This window comes from Dufourea novaeangliae, unplaced genomic scaffold (assembly GCF_001272555.1).
Source record: "Dufourea novaeangliae isolate 0120121106 unplaced genomic scaffold, ASM127255v1 scaffold6, whole genome shotgun sequence".
Classification (NCBI taxonomy): Eukaryota; Metazoa; Arthropoda; class Insecta; order Hymenoptera; family Halictidae; genus Dufourea; species Dufourea novaeangliae.
Window position 1 is genome coordinate 1079100 of NW_015373900.1, and position 24015 is coordinate 1103114.

The 24015-nt window shown below is 42.4% G+C and overlaps 1 protein-coding gene across 1 annotated transcript; it reads left to right on the forward strand.

Annotated features, from left to right (window-relative positions):
• Positions 1 to 729: 729 nt before the first annotated feature.
• On the forward strand, positions 730 to 24015 carry LOC107193626 (filamin-A). Its single transcript, XM_015583113.1, has 40 exons — positions 730 to 945; positions 2781 to 3171; positions 4920 to 5044; positions 5218 to 5348; positions 5467 to 5680; positions 5770 to 5887; positions 6006 to 6193; positions 6296 to 6451; positions 6626 to 6767; positions 6854 to 7059; positions 7260 to 8787; positions 8874 to 9009; positions 9301 to 9380; positions 9476 to 9643; positions 14950 to 15096; positions 15184 to 15411; positions 15491 to 15805; positions 15896 to 16114; positions 16202 to 16522; positions 17807 to 18028; positions 18105 to 18292; positions 18373 to 18577; positions 18800 to 18937; positions 19012 to 19185; positions 19262 to 19569; positions 19641 to 19869; positions 19947 to 20075; positions 20154 to 20369; positions 20445 to 20621; positions 20700 to 20939; positions 21019 to 21162; positions 21230 to 21388; positions 21469 to 21617; positions 21713 to 21899; positions 21970 to 22232; positions 22520 to 22691; positions 22784 to 23002; positions 23125 to 23321; positions 23454 to 23756; positions 23845 to 24015. Exons 2-40 carry the CDS (start codon positions 2802 to 2804, stop codon positions 23911 to 23913), a joined length of 8880 nt encoding a protein of 2959 aa, XP_015438599.1. The 5' UTR covers positions 730 to 945; positions 2781 to 2801; the 3' UTR covers positions 23914 to 24015.

Sequence of the window (24015 nt, forward strand, 5' to 3'; positions counted from 1 at the left end):
AGAAATGATCGGTCAAGTTTTAAACCATCTGGTACAGTCGAATTAAACACGAATTCACGGAAACTTTCAACTTTACTCGCCATCAATGAAATAGCAATGTACGTTATGTACATCTTTCAACGGTTTGTTCGAACGCCTGTGCTTATGCTACCCGATGGTCACGAATCCGACAGGTGCCACCACCTTGCGGAATAATCTGCTCGTTTCTAGTAGCTGATATTCAGGAAAGTATCCGAGCAGTCGAAATCGGGCGTTTGCCACAAACACCGCGTTGTACATAAATAAATAATCCTACGATTCTACGTGGGCTCACTTCAAGCTAAGTAATTCTTTCTATGAAACGTCGATATATATCATAACCCATTACGTATACTAGTTACGGTATTTGACAACAATATAATACATGTAACAGAAGGAACAAGACAAATGTGAATTGAAACAGAACATTAATATTCTGTTCATGGAATTTCTGTTCGACGATCGTTATTTGCGGTGCATGGAAGTCGCTTTGAACAGGTATTCCTTGCTTTTAATTGAAAATCATTCGTTTCCATTGCAAATGGGAATACTGGAAGGAAAAGGTAGAGGAGGGGGGCCCGCGAACAGGTAGGCACAGGAGCGTATTCGTTACGATCGCGTGCCTCTGTTCCCCAACGGTCTCGGAAGGCGACCGCCGCGTCAAGCCGCGAAGAAGGGGATTTTCACGTCGGTTCAGTGAGCTCACGCACTTCGAAGTTCGAACGACGTTCGTCGGCAAACGGTGCGATCCGGCAAGGTGCAACGTCCAAAAATGGCGTTTCTCGCGTAGCTCACCGCAACATCAAACTATCACTCGGCATCGTCGACGTGTGGAACAGGCTTCGTTGACAGAGAAGTCCCAAGATTACGAAGGAATAAAGGAGGATTTGGTGTTCAAGAGGCTTCCCTCGAGAGAGACCGCCCGACGTAAATATCAGTTCGCATGCCAAACATTCATACAACCTCGATCGCGCGCACGAGTGTACATACCAAACATTTTTCTCCGACGTATCGAAGCCGGCACGACATTCTTTACGGCACAGGTTTTTCAAAATACTCGTCCACCGTGTATTCTTTGAATAATTCGAGCCCCAATCGCGCCCTTTAACGAGGATTCCGATTGGCCGATTCGTCGACGGATGACCAATCGAGGATTGGTCTCTGGAAGATTCCGTTGTAATTTTCGTTACAAATTGTTCACTTGTGTTGTCACCTGGAGGTATTGTGTATCGATCATTGGATTTTGACACGTCGCATCGATCTATACTCGGTACGCGACGGTTAAATGTGTTTGTCACCAGCGCCGAAACGTTGACAAAGGTGGTCGAATCGTGAATAAAATTTGGAAAGACAAAATTCCGGTGAAAGTGTGAGCGAAAGAATTGAATTTCGTGCGTGCAGCAAGTGTACAATGCCGATATCGATCCATGCCTCATCATCGAAGTTTCCCAGGAAACGTTCTAGAAGAGGTTCACGCGTTTCGCTTTTTATGTTCCTGTAATTAATCGCGTTCCACGCAACTGTTGCGGTTGCATCGTTACATGCCCCATTTACGGTGCTATCGCGAATATCTCTAATTATCCCATTCACCGAGAAAGTGTCATCGTAGGTGTTTCTCGAATATTACGAGGATATCTATTCGCGACGCAATATACCAACTCGCGTGTTTCGTTCGGTACGTTTTTTTTTCTTTTTTTTTTTTTAGTAGGCTTATTCGTGACTTGTCAATCCTGGACTATATTTTCCATGGAATAACGCGGCGTTCGAATAGTCCGTTCGGCAATTTTTACGCACTTACGCAAGCTTTGCCGGTCGGACAAGGTTTTCAGGCAAACAGTGACGTCATAGCATGGTGTGGCGCGGAGTAGCAATGCCGTTGGCACGTGCAGTCGATGTCATGTTAAATACATCATCATAATGCGTTGGTCGTGACGCTGATCGTGCCTCGATCTTTTCTCCGTTTTAGGATATATTAAGAGGTTATGCAGCTCGTTGCCTTAAGTCGGACGATTTTTCTACGCAGTTCCATTAATTTATTTTCTTCATCTAGGAAGAAAACCGTTGACGATCTACGAGCATAATTTCTACGCTTTCTTGTTTCCTTTCTCCCGGTTGTAACTGTAAAAGATTTCATGAATTCGAAATGAAACGGCGGTTACATGCATTGTGCTTCTACATTTAAACGGGGCTACGAAACCCAAGATGCATCCTCGACTATCGAACACGCAGTAACAGGTGCCTGCGCAGACACTTTCACCGTGTGAAATTTTTAACGAACAAATCTTCCCGAGAGTAACGAGACTATCCCGATCAACCAGACGAATCGGCTCGTGGAGAAAATCGTGAGATGATTGGAGGGGCTATGTTTCCGGGAGAATTGCTCGGATTGGCCTCCTATCACTTGATCTCGGAAGTTACTGAAACGTATATCAAATTAACATTGACTTGAATATTTATTTCATTACTTGAAGTGAATTTACAAAGTGGTAGGAGGCCCTTACCCCTACGCCGGTATTTCCCCTAGCGGAAGCAGAATTTATTCCCGAGGGTACACTGGCGTGGAAACTCGGCTTCGATGCTGACCCCGTGTACAATTCTTCGTGGCTTTTATCGGCCCACTTGACCCAGGGTTCGCGTTCAATTGTCTTCTTGGCGGGCTTGATTAATCGGGTTTCACGGTGAACTTTAACGATAGTCGGTGTCGTTACCGTCGATGACGACGTCGTTGGCGATTAGTCAGACGATATCGTGCGATTCTGTAGAAAAACGAAGAAGAAACGACGATGGAAAGGACCGAACAATTACGACCGGAGCAACTGGTGGGCTTGGTGGCTCGTTCCGCGGAAGGCACGGCGGCCAAAGGGATGCCGATCAAAGGCCACGAGGATCTATGGGTGGAGATTCAGGCGAATACGTTTAGGAACTGGGTGAACGAGCACTTGAAGCACGCCGCGGATGTTGCGGACGGCCCTGTAATCGATCTTGCGGAGGATTTTCGAGACGGCACGCGACTTTGCGCCCTCGTCGAGGTTCTCACCAATCGACGATTGCCTCGATGGAATCCAAGACCAGCGAATCAGCATCATCACTTGGAAAACGTGTCGACGGCGCTTCAGGCTATCGAGGCTGACGGCGTGAAACTCGTTAACATCGGTGAGTAGAGATTCGCGCGGTTATTCGCGACATTATTCACAGTTTTACGAGCAGCGTTGGCTATACACATAGGACATAGAAATATATAGGGTGTCCCAAAATAGCTTCGACTCCCAAAAACGAGGAACTCCTTGGACGATTTGAAACAATTTTTTCTTTAACAAAAATGTTATCCGAGGCTTTGTTAACGAGATATTAACGAAAAATCCCGACCAATCAGAGCGTAAGACTGCCAGCCGAGTTCCCGCGATAGCATTGGATACCAATCGCAATGCGTAGTCCACTGAAAATGTTCCCGCCATTTTCTTCGCAACTGTATAATTGTCCAAACTATCCTTCGATTGACTAGTCGTTGGGTCGCTGCCGTTGTGTTTCATAATTTCATTCGTAACGCCTTCTTGAGATAATCGTGCCACAGATAACCCACATACGCAGCGTTTTGTTTACCGGTCGAGTATACCTATTGCGTGAGCGGCAAAAAAAGAAATGTAGGGTTTAAGGGGCCTGTAGCCCCGGACCCAACGTTCCAGAGGGGCCCCGTTCTGAACCCTTCCATTTCGTTATGATTACAAGTTATTTAATTTTATTTAAAACAAATTTCAATTTTTGCCGATTTATGTATTTTCTTGTGTGGTATTATAAAAAATCACCCACCCCCCGTTTTTCAACCAAGGGGCCCCCCGAAAATGTTGATAGTCCTGGGCCACGAAGTTTCTTAATCCAGGCCTACAAGTACCCACTCCTGTACAGAGGAAAAGGTCTTACGGTCAGAATCGGGCACGTGCCGCTGATTCTGCTGCCCCTGTCAAGAGTTACATAAATCTCTGCGCGCGTGGATCGGAACATATCGATGCACCGCGAGCGTTCACTCGTAACCAGTAAACTGTAATAATGCCTGCTTCGAACGCAGAGCAGTTACGCGTTCAGATGCGAGAAAAAAATACTGTACGTAGTTGTTACGTCACGGCTCGCAAATCGTAGTTGGAGGTCGTTGCCTTTCTTGCGCTCTATCGGCGCCTACGAGGCTGTTCGAAGACCCATTACAGATTATACACTCCGTCTACCATTGCCGACTCTGTATCTACGTGCATTAATTCTCGGCGTGCGAACGGCAAATGCGATGCATCGAACGATAAACCGAGTGTATACGCATCCCGCGCGTTCCAACGAACCTCGAACAGAGAGCAAATATGCGGTAATTGCGTAATTACCGTAACGGGCGTGCACATCGATTGAAATCGGATTGAAATTCAACCAGAATCTCTTCCTGATTGCGGACCGTGTATCGGCAGCTCCTCTTCGTACAATGCCGCTCAGCTGTCCGCGAACGATTCGTCTCTTTAACGAGTTCATCGTTGTTCCCACGGAAATTTAGGTCAAGTTAACAAGGCAACTGCGGAATTTAATTTTAAAAATCCCTCACGGGATACGTAATTAAAACCAGACAATGACGAGTATATACGTCGAACGCAGGGCAAGTGCTCCTATTATAAATTTTACGATGAAAGTAAAGTAAAACGAGAAAGGATTACATTTTTATTCGATAAAACATTAACAATTCTTTAGTTGAGAAGGTGATTCCCAGATAAAAACGCCTATTTTAGGTCTAAGGCAGTTAACAAACCTACCACGACCGGTCAAATCGCCGGTTTTCCCTAATTCCGATCTTTTTAAAAGGTTCGGTAGGTTTAGTATTAAGGACGAAACGTTGTTTTTTAAACTTGATCTGTACGCGTGTATGTTCGTAGGCAACGTGGACATCGTCAATGGAAATTTGAAATTGATCCTTGGCTTGATATGGTCGCTCATTGTACGCTACCAAATAGGCAAGTCCAAGTTCCCTCCAAGGAAACTCATGCTCGCTTGGCTCAAGGTCAGTATATACACGTAACTGCACGAGAGAGTGACCTTACCGCGTCGCGACTATAATCACAGCGTCGAAATAGAACGTATAATCGTATCGATTTGGATTCGATTTTATCGGCCCGGTTCATTTGCAACTGGTGACCTAGCCCCATTCAATCGAATTCATTGATTCTTTTTTAGGCTGTCCTGCCAGAATGCAGAGTGAATAATTTCACGACGGACTGGAACTCCGGCGTGTACCTGAGCGCGTTGCTGAATTATTGTCAACCAGGATTGTTCTCCCACTGGCGCCAACTCGATCCCAACGATAGGTACGAACAAAGAAAAAACTATTGAATGTTAATTTGAATTTTTGTTAAGCCATTTGAGGTTTAGCAAAAAAAAACAAAAATCGGCAATCGATAAGAACGTCTTCTTTGTCTGTTGCAGCGTATACAATTGCCGAAAAGCCATGGAAATATCGAAGCGTGAATTCGATATACCGATGGTACTGGAACCAGAGTACCTTGCGTCTCCATATTTGGACGAACTATCGGGAATGACCTACTTGTCGTACTTCATGAAGGAAGGTTCGCCCGGTTTTCATGCAACGTTACGATGGGTCAACACACAATTACCTCATCACACTGTGCAGAATTTTAAAGTATTAATATACTCCACCTGTTGCTTTGTTTTTCGAGAGGATCATACCCGCGAACGTTCTTCTAACTAGACGAAATGCGATCGTTACAGACCGATTGGAACGACGGCCGAGTTTTGTGCGGGATCGTGAGGAATTTAGGCGGTTCGGCACCAGCTTACGAGAAGATCGACACCGACCCGTCTGCATGGGAGCATAACAATCAAATGGGTAAACCGGGAAATATACATTTACGACGTTCAATCAGTGAAAAACGAGTTGTACAGGTGTATTATACGTTTGTCGCGGGGATGATGTAACGTTCGTTTCATATTTTCCCCCCTCGAAGGTATCGACGGAGGCAAGAAACTGGGCGTGGAGCCTATTCTCAAGGCGAAAGACATGGCCGATCAGAACGTGGAACATTTAGGCGTGATGGCGTATGCGGCATACTTCCAGTGGGTGAAGCCTCGCCCTCAAGCGTGCAAACAAATTGTCGTACACATAGACAGCACTTCCGCTAGAGTGCAACAACCGGTTAGTTGGACCGATTGTTCCTTAAAAACTATATGTCCATCGAGTCTTTCTAATTGCTTCTCGACAAAGACGCTTTCTTAATTGTCTTCGCGATGTCTGTAGGCGCATTTCAAGCTGGAAATGCTTACCAAAGAAGTAAACACGAGGGAAGTACGGGGCGAAGTGATCAGTCCCAGCGGACGAATCGAATGCAGGCTCGCTTGGAACGGAGTTCATGGGAAGGGAACCTTTATACCTACCGAAATTGGAATGCATAAGGTTCAATTTACAAAATATTTTTTTTTCTTCTAATTTTTGTCCCATTTTTAAAAAGAATTAACTACTGTGCTGCGCTGACCCGAGTTCGGGACGATAATCGAGAGGAATCTGTATTAAGTATATCTGTATGAAGGTATATCGGTACTATAATTCCACTTTCTCTCTGTATTTCAGTTAATGGTATATAACGACGGAGAATTGGTAGACGGATGTCCGTATTATTTTAGAGTTCTACCTTCCTTGACCAAAATCAAAGCATCCGGTATGGATCCATGCGCTATAGGATCGATCGTAGAGGTTCTAGTCAACAGTTATGGTGAGCGTAATGCTTGAGAGGATAAATATGGATATAAGTTACGTCGACGTAAGCTCGACATAATTACAAATGATCTGATTTCTTAGGAACTAGTCATGATGGCATTGACGTGACTGCATGGTCCCCGACCGGGAGATCTTTATCGTGTCCGGTCAAAGAGAACGATGGTGTGCACACCGCGACCTTTCAACCCGACGAGACGGGAGAATGGAGCATCGCGATAACTCATAAGGGAAATCATATTCAAGGCGGACCGTTCACTTGTTTCGTGTTCGATCCGAACGGGATAAAGGTACATACACACACGAGCAAACTCTGCTTTCACTAGGGGAAAAAATGGCGTAGGAAAAGGGCCTTCTACCACTTGGTATCGGGAATTATTGAAATTTATACCAAATTAACATTCGATTGAACATTTATTTCACTACATTATTTCGTGAATTCGTTCGTTTTCTTCGTTGAACGCCTACAATCTCGAGGAAACGTTTTCAGTTGATGGACACGGACGGCGCCGTACCTGGGCAACCGTTCTCGTTTATCGTGGACGCAACGGGGACCGGAGGTCTTGGCGATGTGATTATAGATTTGGTTCACGACAAGCAGTCCGTACCTTTCAGAATGGAAGATTACGGGCACATGAGATACCGAGTTTCGTTCGTTCCGTCCGAATCTGGAAAGTACAGAGTTTACGTGTACTTCAACGGCTCCGATGTTCGAGGCTCCCCGTTCTCCATTCGAGTGGGAAGTCAAAAGGGATCGAGAAGATCGAAGGAGTCAACGTCCAGTCTCGAAAGGTCGAAGCTGTCCTCGCTGGAAAGACGAATGAATGGATTGAACGTATCCGTTGGAGCCGATCGGTCCAGCCCTGTTCAGAAAACGTATTCTTCGTCCGCGTACAAATCATCGAGTCCGATCCAACGCGTCCGTGACTACTCTCCTATTCGTCAGGCTACCTCCACGTACAAGACAACATCGAGTAATTATTCGGTAGAAAACTCCAGTTCGACTTACGCGTCGACGTCGTTCAATCGTACTCGATCACCGAATCACAGTCAGAGTCCAGTCTCACGGAATCTCCATAGTCCGTCGATGATAAAGGAAACGAAGGAAATGAATTCCAGCACTGTGTACAATCAAGTGAGATCATCACCTACCGTGCAAAGTCCTAATCTTCTGAAGGAATCGAAAGATATATACGTATCTAATACAGTAAGCAGCTCTCGTTCGCCAAATCCAAGCCCGACTACCCATGCCCCGAGATTGGCTTCTCCTATCATCAAAGAGACTCGTGAGATTTATAATTCTGGCTCTCTGAAAAGATCACGATCGCCGAATCGTAGCCCAATGGCGTATCGTAGCCCGACGCAGAGTCCCGTTAACAGAAGCTTCAGCCCAAGAAACAACGACAGAGAAAACGGCTTTAACAGAAGGGGTTCTATGGATAACGGAGCAATCGACACCAGCAGCAACGTGAGAGTGTCGTCGATGGTTGGCGGAACCTCCAGACGAGATTCCTGGGACGCCATCGAAAAGACGAAGTCGTTGCTGTCTTACGGTAGCTTAGAATCCCTTGCCAATTTGACCAATAATTCCCCCACTGCCGAAAGCACGAACAACCACAGTTATTTGAACAACAATTACAAAAACACTCAGGCTTACGGCACGAGGAATGCAACGCACACTAACAACAGCTTCTCGAATTTCACGTCGTCTCAGAAACTTACGAGTGCCGATTACTCTCCGTCACAGAAGTACAACAATGAAAATCCAAACGCGCGAACGCAGACCCACGGTATTCTTAAAAATAAGAATAATAATTATTACAAAAGTATGGACACCACGGACGGCGTACACGATCATCGATATCTTAATAATGGGGTTTCTGGTTACGCGGCAACGCAAAGCAAGAATTCCGTACTCGTAACAGGAAGTGCCCTGGAAATGTTGCCACTTCACAGGCCGACCGTGTTCACCGTAGATCCCAGCGTAGATCCGAACAATGTAACCGTTAACGTGTCTGGTAAGTTTCGCCGTTTGTGATTGGTAATTGACGGAAATTGAAGACTGTGACGTAACGTTTCTTGACACGGTAACATTGAATTTCAGGTCCAAACGGAAAGGTAATCCCCGTTCAGAAGTCAACTCTTCGAGGTTTAACGTACGCTGTAACCGCCGAAGAAGTTGGCGAGTACACGATTCAAATATTAGTAAACGGTCAGCACGTTCCGGGATCTCCGTTCAGGTATATAATCAATAGCCTGCGGATTTTTATGCAAAATCACGTTTTAGAAGGTCGTTCATAAAGAGAAAAACAAAAGTAGGAATTTCTTTCTTCCCTTAAGTGTCTTATTGGGTCCAAAAGGAAGTAGAAAACTCGTTGCATCTGACGAAAGTATTGTCCTTCGTTGCGTTTCACAGAGACCTACAGGCTATAAATGCATAAAATCCGCAGTATAAGTGATCAATAACGCTACGTACTGATCGAATCAGCGATGATTTACGATTGGAATCTAATTGTGTTACGCAATTACAGGTCACAGGCGTACAATGCACGTGCTATCCAAATTGGGAACATTCCGAATGGCGTGGTCAATCAACCCGTGGAATTTGAAAGTGCGTATCGAACAATACCTACCGACAAAATACTATCCTCCCGCAAAACGAAATCGAGATAACTTTACGCTGTAAACCATTGTACCGTGTTGTAGTTGACGGTTCTAGAGCTGGATCTGGAAACTTAGAGATCCTGGTTAATGGCGGCCATGTGACTAGTTTCGTCAGGGCATTGGGTAGCCAACGATTTCTAGCATCGTTCGTACCTCATGAAGCTGTTGTACACCTGGTAGAGATGACGTTCAACGGCGAACTGGTCCCCGGTAAGTGTTCTTTTTTTTTTATACATTAAGAGTATTGACTGCCTCATACGCTTACAACCATAACCTCTCGTGTAAACAGAAATCGTGCACGGGCTTTACTCTCGACATCGCTAGTTTTTAAACTTTAAAATGTTTGTGTGTTTTGAGATCGAATAAAAAATATCATTGCCCCCCCCCCTGTGAAATAATAGTTACTTTATATTCAACCGACTGCCCTTTCGAATTGGGATAGTGGATCCTTATTAACTAAAAAAGGAATTTCCTGATGCCACGTATTTATTTATTTCATAGAATTTTACGAGTAAGACTGTACGCTGGTATTGAATTGAAAAATTGATTTATTTGTTAGAATAACTATTATGCAACTTTCGTTTACGTCCACTATACATGTCAAACTTTTGTTGAACTCGATAATTCAAAGGGGAAGTTCATTCGACGATAGTTCTCATTTGTTCACGCGGATTCCCTTGAATTTCCCCGCGTTCCCAAGCACCTATGGCGTCTCCGAGTCAACAGGTCATTGGTCAGGTCGTTGACTTGCGATTTCACGCATCCACGTGATGTTCCACTGACACATATACCGGACGTCATCGTTTTCTTCACGTTCCTGAATATTTTTTCCTTTCGTTTACCTAACGAAGCATAATGCACACCGGTACCACTTCAGCAATTCCGTTGCGTGTTTTTATTGGACGCACAGTGTTTGAGCGTTCTCTTCGAAGAATTCCCTGCGACAACGACGGTTTCTTTCAGAAGATATAAACCTATCGTAATCTTTTATTATTCAAGATAACTATATAATTTCGTATAGAAATTGTTATTTGCGAAAGAAGAAAAAAAAAAGAAAGAAAAATTGCAAATTATCATCTCTATTGGATTTGATTATTTTTGGGGGTACTCGGAGCTAAAACGGCATAGAATTGGATTCGGAATACATCAGTGTTTACACACAAAGAAACATTATTTAAGTGGCATGTAGAAAAGTGCATTCTGCAATCGTGACCACGCGTCGCACGTGGCCTACAATATCGTAAAGACGTTCGTTGGAGCCCCGTTCCACTTCTAAATCACCGGCGCGGTATTAGCATCGGAATGTTTCGAATTCCGTTACGATCCCTTCCAAACAGATCTGTGTAAGTACCTACTTACGTATTTCTTGTTTTAACCCGAGCCAACAACAATGGTCAAGGTCGTCCCATAGGAATTCTTGATCCCCCCCACCGACATTCACCGATATCGTGTTCACTTTCGGACTGTTTGGAAAATCTGCGATTCGAAAAACGGAATTCCCGCCTCGTGAGAAAATCGTTACATTTCGATGATATTTGAAATTACGACCGTTACGGATGATCGACGCAACGTTGAATACACGTTACCAGTTTTCATGTAGCGGAATTTAACGGGATGTGTTCCCCTTAATGTACGTACATTAACCAACCGAAAAGGAATATCATAGAGAACGTAGGTGTGGTCACGATGTCAGAGCCGCTACACGTTCGCAGACGTATTTGGTTACGAGCGAGGATAGTCGGCCTCTGCCTACGTAGATTGTAAACGTAATCGCGTAACTGCTCGCGATCGCATCCCATAATGATCTTCGCCCATTCACGCTGGAATTTTGGATGCATAGTTTCCCGTATGCAATAATCATTTCACACAGAACACCCGTAAATAAATGAGTTTTTTTTTTTCATCTAGTATAGATCCATTCGTAATGATCAATAATTGAACAAATTTTCTAGTCGTATTAATTATTAATTATAACGACTGCAGTGTGCACAGCCCTTAAAGTTTTTACAGAGAATAATAGCTAATGTCTTGAAAACACGTCATAAACAGGATAACGGTGTTTATTGCTCAGACGAAGTTAGAATTATTAAGTTAGTTCAATTTAAAGTTCATTAGAAAATAATTAACCATGCCTTTGAATAACAAATGCCATTTGTAATCGTGTTCGGTTCACGTTTCATTTACGGGACACCCTATGGAATTGGGGTACGGTTTGTCGCGACACGTGGAATGCGTTCTTACGCGCTTCATCCTGGCAAACGTGTTATTACCGATTTCTCTATTCTTCTCGCTTCATCCATCCTCTCACTGTGAACATTTCCACCGGGCCTGTTGTCACTGTATTCGTTCTTTTGAGTAATTTCAAAAGAGGGATAGTGTCTCGATCGATCGCGCGATAACTTGACACAAACCACCAGAGATAAATCGGTAATCGACGAAATTTCGACAACGGTAGAAAACGCACCAGGTGTGTTGAAACGAAACGATCGTGACGCGTGCATACGTGAAACCATTCCGCTTAATCGCGATGCGCAAATCACCGTGACGCTCGATAAGAATACGACGCATCGACTATGAAAGCACCGATTACGTGTTAATTATACACGAGCCACAGAGTAAAACGCATCTACTCACGATGTAAAAGAAGTAGTGTCTCATTCTTATGTAATTCGGTCGCTTTCGGTGACTTGAACGGCTCGAAGCTGCAACAGCGATGCTGATTTGCCTGACAATGATGCCATATTTAACGTGCCCATTTAGGTTAGATCGACAAAATTCGAGCAATGTACATCCTGTAATTTTTTCTGCGTGTAGACTGGCTGATTCGAGAGAAATATTTCTTCGAATACCGGAAAATAGAAACTAAAGTCTGTGATATCGTTAACAATACCAATAGAGGCACCATTTGTGGTAATGAATCACGATTACTTGATAAAACAACACGGTATAGGTCGTGCACATATTCGATTCAATTGATTCCGATTTGTCCCTGCTTGAGCAGCATGTCTCGTTCGGAACGAATTGATCACGCATAAGAATAGTATTTCCACTTTCGAAGGCGTCGTCTCTCGCTGACTGTGTTTACGTATAAATATTTCACGTAAAGAACAAGAGAAGAGACATGGGTGCTTGGTAATACCTGTAGAAGTGTTTTCTTTCGAAAATTTTGGAACGAGTTACCACCTTCCGTATGACCCGTTATGTCGGGGAATGCAGCGACTCACAAGCCCACAGTCTGTTCGACGTAACACTCCCGTCGTTATGAATGTAGCGCAAAGCGATTCGGAATGAGAAAAACAGCTATTACATCGATATATCGATGTATGTTATCGACGTAGACGAAGATCCGTGAAAAAAAACCATGTTCCGTATATCTAGATGATATACGATTCGTAATTCGTTTTCCCTTTTGCGTTTGTCTCTTTTATAACGGCAAAAGTTTTATGTCATTTTAATACCGAATACACAAATCGCTGACGTTTGACGTCTTTCTCAGATGTATACGCGATACCCACGTTGTGCTTCTCTGTTTATCCTTGTTCAACGGAATACGAGGATGCAAGTGCGTTGCAAAATGCAAGGCATCATTAATTTCGTAATTCCTACGGTCATTACAGGACGGTTAGAAGTTGTTGTTTCGTTCTTCTCGGTGTCGGAGAATCGCGACTCACTGTCGTTGTCTGTTTAATTATTATCAGTTACTTGTACCACACTTGTAAGTGCTCGAAGAAAGAGTCCATCGTCATGAGTTATGCTTGCCTGAATATTTTTCAAATCGAATATGGGACACGAACCTCTCCTCGTAGAATCTTAGCGCGCATTTCTCGTATTTTCTAAACAGAGTCTCGTTGCATACCTACATACGTGCGTGTCCAGTCTTTTATTCGATTCGCGCAGTGGATCGTTCCCGTTGAAACCCGATTGTTAAGTAGAATCACGATGCATAGAAAATTGCACTGTTCCTTCCCTAATACTTTTCATTGGATACGAATTATCCCTTCGGCTGCATCGAAAAAGTAGATCCGCGTCGAATGAAAACAGCGAGGTTTCTATTTGCGGCCGACCTTAAGGTATCGAAATACGCAGATCAGGTATCCTGTAAACGTATTGGTATAGGTAGAAGAGGTGTAGCTGGTCGAACGAACAAGAAACGAATGGGAGAACATAGACGTATCGTATGTCTTCCAGGCCCCGCGCCAATGTCCATCCTGTCGCGGGGAAACCTTAAATACGAAATAGAAATCAACAGATCCCTGTTTATTGTCCAGAAATTGTACTTTCAATAGATCAAGGTAAAAAATTTATTCATCCAAAAATTGTTTCCCATCTTTCAAAGCGTTAATCGAATTTTTCACTTCTTTCATTCGCCATCTTTTTTCAACATATTCGTTGTCACTCCTTGGTAATTGATTTCCCGGTGGAAAAATGAGTCGATTTTCTCAGGATTACCAGGTAAACAGGGATCAAAGATTTCTGATAAGAGAGATTTTCAGTGTAATTTTAATGGCTCGATATAGGCGAATATGTGTAACAAATAATTCAGCAAGCATGAAAGTTAATGAAATCTAATACGAAAGAAACACTGCAGGGAAATGCATCAAGTAAAATTGTGGAGCGTACACCAAGAAATGCACGGCCCTGGTTCTGGGCCTGAGCGGCAATCCAGTGGCAACCACACTCGTCCCGTCGCTCGACTCGTTCAAGTCTGTCGTGAATCGCGATCTGCTGACGTTCACTTACCCGAGAAATCACAGCTACAAATATCTCGCGGGTTCTTAAATCGTGTTCGGGTGTTTTTTTAGTGTTGTTTTGAATTCTTCTCATCGCGAGTCTCAAGAATCGTGTCAGAATGGATTCCCGAGGAAATTATTCGCGATCAATCTTCACCGAACAGCGTCGAATACTCAATAATGTCGTATCAGTTCGCGTGCCACTGTGAAAACTCCTTACCTGTTCTTGCTTATGGCCGAGATCGAAGTGTATAAATCTTGTTCTTGATGAAATAAGTTTGGTTTCCGTGTTTCTCGGTGTTTCATCCGTGATATCAACATTTCGTTCGTTCGTAATTTTAATTCATTTCTGCGTGCAGCTTTTTCGTTTAAGGTTTTCAGCGGTTTTTTTTAGGTTTCTCAGTCTAGACACTAAAGACGCGATCGAGGTATATTTCGGATTTTTTATATTCTCGTGCAAACAATCATTTCTTCCATGCATTTACATAAATATAGCTTCGTAAATTTTCCCGCGGTGCTTACTGAAGGTATTTTTTACTGTGATCCGCGCGTGTCCTTATTATAAATAAAAAGGTTAGGGGACACCTGATTGGAGTCACGTTGCACTTCCGGGAAACTAAGATTTGATTCAAAAACTCTTAATTTTACGTGGAGAGATCTCTTTGGTTTTTCAACAGATTCTGATATTCACTGTATTGAACTAATTACTAATTATTAAGAGATTATCATACCATATTTAAATAGCTTGCAATATAATATTCTTATGTGAAAATATTAAATTAATAGGATCACCGTGGCGAGTGGGCATCATGCCAGCCCCAAAAATGTCAGTAATTGGGGACTCTGTAAGATTGGTCCCTGCTGGTAGTCCCGCATTATTTGAGCTCTCCGCTCTTGGTTTTACCAGTAGTGAAATTGACGTCCAAATTATAAGTAAGTGTAGAATATTATACGTACATGTTATAATTAAAGTGACACGTATAGGTACAAATGTGTTATTCCAAATTGCAATTATTTTAGCACCTTCCAAAAGACACTTGCCAGCAAGGATAGAGGAAGAACCAGGACGTCCTGGAGAGTTTCGTGTTCAGTTTACTCCAACAGATGTGGGCAGTCATCTTGTGGAAGTAAGCATCGCGGGACAAAAGCTACCGGCAGGACCTCTAGTTGCCAAGGTGTACAACAGCAGTTTAATCCAAGTTACCGATGTACCCAGTGCTGTAGTAGGGCATGCCTGCCAATTTCGAGGTAATTGAAAACACCTGGCTTTGGAACAATTTTCACTGAAGAATGTACATTTATGCTTTGATCCTTTTTTAATCTTCAGTTGATGCTAGCGCGGCTGGCGAAGGACAGCTTGAAATCTCAATAAATGAGGGAGAAGTACCCAATCATGTTCAAGTAGTAGGAGGTGGACGTTGCCTTGTTTCTTTCACACCTGAGATCGCTAAACCACACTACATAGATATCAAATTCAATGGAGAAGCAGTAAAAGGATGCCCGTTTATTTGTAACGTGTCCGACACAAGCAGAGTAACATTAAGTTTAAATCATCTGGAATTAATTCCAGTCGATCAGCCTGCCAGCTTCCATATGGGAGTCGATGGCAGTGGTAGTGCAGAACTTGCAGTTTCTGTAAGAGGTTGGTGATAATAGATATAAGATACCATAGGTATAAAATCTCAGAATACTAATAAATGCTTTTACGATAACAGAAAGCTTGATTTTTTAGGGCCGAACAGCGAACTGCCTGTTAAAGTAACGGGTGACATAAAAAGTGGTTTCACGGCAGAATTCATTCCTAGAGACGTTGGCGTCCATTCAATTAGCGTTGAATATAATGGGCACCCTGTAAATGGTACACCATTCTTAGCCAAGGCGTTTAATGCGGATAAAGTATTAATCGGTCCCGTAGCCAGAGGCAGTGTCGGTCAGCCAACGCATTTTACTGGTACGTTTAAAAAATAGGAAAATTAAACATGAAATAATATTAGAATGTCTTAAAAGCTACGTCATTCAAATCCTTCTTATTCGACAGTCGATGCGAGTCAAGCTGGCGAAGGAAATTTAGAGATTACAATATCGGCTCGTAATCAAAATATTCCTACTCAAGTGACGCCACAGGGAAATGCTCGATTTTCCGTTAGTTTCGTACCATTCGAAGCATGTGAACATGTAATTAATATAGCGTTCAATAAACGAACTGTGCCAGGCTGTCCGATTGTAACACGGGTAGGTGGCGATAGTCATGTAACAGTGAGTGGGCAGGCATTAAACAGTGCTGGATTAGGACGACAAAGCTATCTTACAGTCAGTAATGTTGCCGGTAGCTTAGAGGATTTAGAAGTTAACGTTGAAGGTAAATCAGCTTCGTTTATTCTATTATTTATTCACACTCTTCGGTATTTATATGTTACGTTAGCATCTATATGCCGCATGCGTATCAAAGATTTATCTTTGTTATTGTTGCACAAATTATCACTGTCTCCACATCGACATCGTACACTTTGTTATATTGTTATTCCTTCAAGTCTAATATTCCAAAGCAATGTTACAAGATAATAAACAATTCCTGCACAACGGTTCCGCCGACGACCGAAAGTATGTACAAGCACCTTCTTACGTTACGTTTTTAGTACTTACGTATTCAATTTATGGAATTTTTGTTCTGTATCAAATTGTGGTGGATACTTGCACGAAAATTGTGCCTCTGTGTCTGAATGTTGTCTTCTTAATCTTTAGCTTGAGAGCAATTCTCTCTCTGTTGCAGGTCGGCCAGCTTTCAGACTACGACATTACTAGACTTCTCAAACAAAACTAATCTCATTCTTACCTTAATAGCGGAGTTCTCTAAATAAATTGGTGGTGGGTTTCTAACTTGCTCTTCTAATCATATCCCGAATAATTTCTCGTGCTTTTTCCATGATATTCTAATCGTTGGTTACCATGTCAGAGTATTATACACGCTTTGGGTTCCATTTCGGCAGATAAACAATATCAAAACGGTGACTAATGGTTTGCGGTATTCGTTCTAACTATTGAACCAAGTTCACATGTATTTGTATATTTCTCGTGACAGCCATTTTTTATGGTGCTATACATACAATTACTGTTAGTTACACGTATTATGGCACAATGGTACAACCTTCGAATATTGAAACCTGCGTAGCCGCTTTTATGCAACGTGCCAAACTATTATTTAGTAGAACATGTTCAGTTAAACGGATCGAAAAATACGTAAATAGATCTCTAGCTTAGTGGTTCCATTCGCCGATTTGCCAATTCTTGAGACATGTTTGCTTGAATTCTTTCTCTTACGTAATTTAAGTTTTCCATAAACATGTAACAGATCTAGTATTAACCAAGTATTAATCGAATCAAATTTATTTAATAGGAGTAAACTAATTATCGAACTTACGTTCATGCTCGTGTATCTACAACAGCTACCATTCTGTCATAACAATTCATAGATTGCTTTTCGCGACGGAAGTTATTAAAATTGCTTGTAATTTAAAAACCTTAACATTAAGAAAGAACTTGCTGGGCGCACGTAATCCCCCCCGTCGTCAACTTTCGGTGTCCCGATCCCCCCAGTAGTTGGCTGACTAAATTGTATCAAACAACTAACCGGCGGACTTGATAGGACCCAATGGACAGGCCGTACCAGCTCAGGTCACTGACAACAAAGACACGACGTGCAGCGTAGCATTTACGCCGAGAGTCGTTGGAGAACATAGAATTTCAGTAAGCCATCGGAATGTTCCTGTGGTTGGCAGCCCGTTTAGCTGCAAAGTCTACGATGTGACTGCTATCAAAGTAAAAGATGCTAAACATGGTGTTATTGGAATGCCTGTAACTTTCTTAGGTATTAATCTCATTTCTACTACATTAAATACATCTCAAAGAATACATAGTACACAGTGAATATTTTTATGGTTCAGTTGAAACTAGTCAAGCAGGACCAGGAAATTTGGAAGTGACAGTAAATGGTGGTCGAGTGCCTACGTCTGCTCAAGCACAAGGTCCACACACCTATGCAATATCTTTCACGCCTCGGGAGCCTCTTGTGCACACTGTGGATTTGCGGTTCAACGGAGAAGATGTACCTGGTAGTCCCTTTAGTTGTCAGGTACGGTTAAATGCGTTCAATTTCTTCATGCATTCTTCAATCGTGCGAATAACCTAGAGAAGATCTTCTTGAAAATCTAGGTGAGCGATACAGCAAAAGTAGTAATAACTGAAGGATTGGAAAAAGTATCTGTGAATCGCCTGACAACATTTACAATAGAAGCGGACGCTTCTTTAGGAACACCTATTGTAGAAGTTCTTTCACCCACTAGGGATAGTTTACCGATTCACGTGAAACAGAACGGACACGGATGTTACACTGCAGGCTTTACTCCAAAAGATGTTGGTATGTCCTCTAATAAAGACACTGTGTACGCATCTGCAGAAATGTGTTAAAAAGAGAAAGAATTGAAGAAGTTGCAATTGTTCGGAATCGTGAAGAAAATAGTATTGCAACTTTTTCAATTTTTTGTTTACTTCATTTAGTAAACTAATTTAAAAAAAAGTTGTTCTGTTTTCAAGGGTGTTCGAATACTTTTGTAACCAACTTGTATGTACAAACTTGTAGGTGATCACAGTGTTGAAGTAAAGTTAAGCGGATCACATGTGGAAGGTAGCCCATTTTTAGTGAAAGCTTACAACGCAGACAAAGTAAAAGTGACGGATATAAATAGTGGTGTTGTTGGAAAGCCAGTTTTCTTCAGCAGTAAGTTCCCTACGTTCGATTAGCCGTTATTTAACACACGCGCGATGGGATCATTCGCATGTTTCCAATTTCAGTTAATGCCAGTCAAGCAGGTGCTGGTAATCTCGAAATCATTGTCGCCGTAAATGGCAAAAACGTACCAAATTATGTACAAAGCGAAGGAAACGCGAAGTTCAGGGTTAATTTCAAGCCACAAGAAGCTGCTGTTCATAGTCTTAGCGTTCGTTTCAATGGGGAACCTGTTCCAGGTAAACGTATCGGTTGCAATAAAGAGTTTCTTTTAACTGTTGTCATTTTTTCTATAACGATTGTGACGTTTCGCAGGTTCACCATTCAGCTGTAAAGTAGTCGGCGCAGGTCAAGCCATAATAGCGGGTCACAATTTAAAAATGGGAGCTGTAAAACAGTTGATGTCGTTCGCAGTAGATCCCCAAGCTGCGTCGACGAATTGTGACGTGATCGTTACGCCGCCGTCTGGTATATCTCTTCCTATTACGATAGAACCTGTCGATGGAAAATATAACATCAGCTTTGCACCGATGGAAGTGGGCAGACATAATATCAGCGTATTAGTGGACAACGAGCATGTGAAAGGATCTCCGTTTGCCTGCAATATCTACGATGTTACTAAGGTAAATTTCTCAGCCATCTGCAAAAAAAAATTGAAATTATTGATACGGTATCTCAATAACAATTTGCGTAGGTTCACGTGTCGGGTCTTACCGAAGCACTGCTAGGTCAAGCAACAACATTTACAGTTGACGCCGCGGAAGCTGGTGAAGGAACATTAGAATTAGTAGTGAGTACGGAAAACAATACCGTGAAAGCCGAGGTTGTTGCCTGCGCTCGTGGATTGTACGACGTCACGTTCGTTCCCCAAACTACTAGTACTCATTATGTTAACATTAGTTTCAACGATGACAACGTACCAGGTCAGTAACGTTTTTCTCTTTCGACGGTTATAAATTACTGCAAGCAGTAAAGTTTGTAATTTATTGTTCCCTGTTAGGAAGTCCATTTAAGTGTCCAGTGGTTAGTACTATGATAGACGGACCATCCATGATTCGAGTCGGCAATATAGCATACATGGACTTGGAAATGCCGGGGTTAGAAGGACCTGTATCTGCTGAAGTTACAGGTAAATTTCCTATTATAGTTACTGTTCTTATACGTACAATTTCTTGTAACGTTACATCGTAATTCTATGTCTAATCAGGACCCGACGGTATAATTATTCCATGCACGTTAACGAAATTATCGTCCCATTTGTATCGAGTTGAAATACGAACGCGACAAGTTGGAACTTACAGTGTGATATTCAGCGATGGTCACAAGATTATCAGTTCTCAAACGCTTCAAGCTTTTGATCCCGGAAAGGTAACGATCAAAGAAGTGTCAGACGTAGTTTGTCATCGACCTGGAACTATTATAGGTATAACATGAGTAATATTATTTCTGCGTGCATGAAAAGTGTGTACTATATAGAAGCTTAAAACATGTTCGCCAGTGGTTGCGTCGAAAGAAGCTGGACCAGGAAAACTGAGTGTGAACGTACGCTCTGCTGGGACTGACGTTGACAGCGTGGTCAGGGAAGGAGATAATAACGTTTATGAGATAGTGTTTCATCCAACGCGAGCTGCTCCTCACAGAGTTCACATAAAATATAACGAAGTTCACATTGCAGGTTTGATAATCATCTATGAATTCTTTGTTTTGTTATTTTTTTATTTGCTTCGTTCTATCCGTCACGGTTTTATCTTAGGAAGCCCACTGGATATAAGTGTTCGAAGTCCAACTGGAGGACGAGAAGTAACTGCAACAGGATTAGGGTTGTACCAATCGTGCGTCGGTAAAGTGACTTCGTTTACGATTGAAACGTTAGGTCGTCCAGGAAAAGAATTCGACGTTGTGATCAGTGGGCCGCAAGGTAATGCCGTTCCGGTTCGGTGTTATCAGCATCGGGATGGAAATTTGCTCGCTGAATTCACTACAAACACTGTTGGTGAGTTGTTTATAGTGACTTAAAAGAAGACTTAAATATTAATGATCTGTTTAAGAAAACTAGCGTTTCGTCTTCCCAGGAACGTACAAGATCGACGTTTTACAAGGTGCTAAGCCAGTTCTAGGTTCGCCCTTTTTTTGTCAAGCTTTTGATGTTTCCAAAGTGAAACTGCAAGAATTGGGTCCTATGACGGTGTCTGTGCACGATCACATTGCATTTAAAAGTAAGTGCATTAAAATGATTTGCTTAAAGCAAAAGGACGCGTTAGTTATAATAATGCATTGTTGCAGTAATGAAGACAGACGCTGGAATAGCAGACTTGGACGTGGCCGCGACTAGTCCTTTGGGTCACGAGCTTCCGTTACAAGTCACTCCATTGAACGATGGTGCTGAGATGGTGGAATTTTCTCCGAGTGTACCTGGCAGTTACATGATTAATATCACATACGGTAAGATAAACATTGACAATATCTTGAAACGTGACAAGTACTGGTTACCTATATTATTACTAATAATGGCGTACGTATAGGAGGATGTCCCATACCTGGTAGTCCACTAGTATGCGCGGTCGATGCAGCCGGACAAGCTCGCGCAAAAGGAGAAGGCCTGTTAAGTGGCCATGTAGATAAACCAGCACATTTTATCGTAACCGGCACAAGGAGTCCCCCGGCAGTTCAAGTATGTACTTTCTAATCTCCTAAGATCAATTTCTACTCGAAGTTTTTCTGTGTAATGGGTTATACTAAACCAAAACCTGTGTATTTGTTACGTAGGTGGATGGTCCAGACAGTGTTTCGAAAGCGGTTGTCGAAGCTGGGGCTAATCCAGGCACTTGGAACGTTTCTTACGTTCCAACTGAAGTTGGAGTGTTCGATATTCGAGTTGTTTCTGCGGGTCAGCAGCTTCCGGGATCTCCTTGGCACCCAAAAATCATAGATACACGAAATCTTCGCGTAATCGGTGGGCAAATGGGTTTTGAAAGTTGCGTTTATATTCATTCTTGGAGGTTACTTAGTTTTCGTGTTTTCAGGTGGTTGGTCAGCTGTATGCGACGAGCTTGGGCGTTTGAAGTTACACTCATCGAATAAAATTAGTTTCGACACTGCTGAGGCTGGACCAGGGGAGCTCACTGGGAAAATAGGGGATCAAATGCTATCTTTCGAAATGTCTTCGAACAACAGACTGAAACTTATCGCGCCGCAATTAAACGGCGGGGAACATCGTTTAGAAATATTATTTAACGGCATACCATTTCCGGGAGCACCAAAATTAGCTATAGTTCAAGATTTAGAGGTATACAATTGAATCAGTTTTTGGGGATTTATTACTAGACTGTGGATGTTTATGCAAATATGAATTTTTAAAGACATATCCACCGAAACTAGAAAAAAAAAACGAAACCTTTTCTACTGCGTCAAAGGTTTTATAAACTCCCACATAAAATATGAGAACCATACAAAAATTTACCAAACATTTTACTATACTGAATTTCAGATAATTGGATACGCTATAAATGCATAAAATCCGCAGTGTACTTATTACAATAGCACTAAGTATCTATTTTCATTTGACATTTCTAGCCACCGGTACAAGACACAAGTCGTGTGTTATTAAGAGGAAGGGGACTGACATCGGCGAAATGTGGCGAAGAGGTTAGCTTCACGATAGACGGTTCTCAAGCTGGCAACGGAACGCCGAAAGTTCAGCTTTTTTCACCGACTAACGAACTCAACGTGATGCTTCAACACTTAGGTGAATAGCTTGTCCCTGTTCGAACAATCCTTACTTTCCGTGGATGAGTTATATTTTCTCCTTAGAAATTACGTATTTGCTTTGACGCGCAGGGGACTCTGTTTATCGTGCAAGTTACATACCTCTGACTCCCGATCCTCTGTTGATGACCGTATCGTGGAACGGAAGGCAACTAAAAGGATGTCCTTTGCAAATCAACGTAACAAGCGCGGCCGACGCGTCGCGAGTCATTTGCTCCGGAGACGGATTAAAAAATGGCATAGTTGGACAAGAAATTAGAAGTTTCATCGATACAAGACGCGCAGGGCCCGGTAAATACCTTGTGTTCGAAACTGCAAATTATTTCTTTAATATAATTAACAAAGTCATACATACCTAATATAATTTAAGAGAAATATAAATCCATAAAATAATCAAATAAATCGGTGTCCAGGCGAATTAACGGCGCACTGTGTTGGTCCCCACAAAGTGGCTTACTGCGAATTGTACGACCACGGGGATGCAACTTTCACGCTGAACGTAAAACCGCAGGAAGCTGGACGGCATGCGTTAACGATTAAATACGCAGGGGAACATGTTCCAGGTTCGCCTTTTACGTTGCGTGTTTCCGGTGCTCCGGACGCTTCGAAGGTAACTTAAAATGTCTTATGTTACCAGGGCTCAAAATACATACTAAATTCGAATCTATATTCTCACACTTAATTAATGAAAGTAACAAATGAAAGACTTATTTACTAGTTAAAAATGTCTTTGAATTGTTAGGTACGAGTATATGGGCCAGGAATCGAACACGGAGTATTAGCAACGTTTCAATCGCGTTTTATCTGCGACACTCGTGGCGCAGGTGCTGGCCAACTCACGGTGAGAGTCCGTGGACCTAAAGGAGCATTCAGAGTAGAAATGCAAAGAGAAACTCAAAAGGATCGGATAATACTCTGTCGATACGATCCGACGGAACCGGGCGATTATAGAGTCGAAGTTCGCTGGGCAGGCGTTTTGGTTCCGGGCTCTCCGTTCCCAGTTAAGATCGTTGACACGCAAGACGAGTTATTAATGCTAACGCAGGTAATAATGTGACTGTTCCGAAAGGGATTAAAAGTTTGTTAAAATATTTCGATGTGTATGTGCATACGTATACGGTTATCGATTCCAGGGTGGAGATAATTATTCAACGGGACATCATACGATTGCGTCATGGCGCGGATCGCAAGCTATATTGTAAGAACCATTGCATATAAAAACTGTTACTATTTTCTACGGACTAATATATTTTGCTAATATATAATTATATTGTAACTTATCCAAATGTTCGCAATAAAATCGA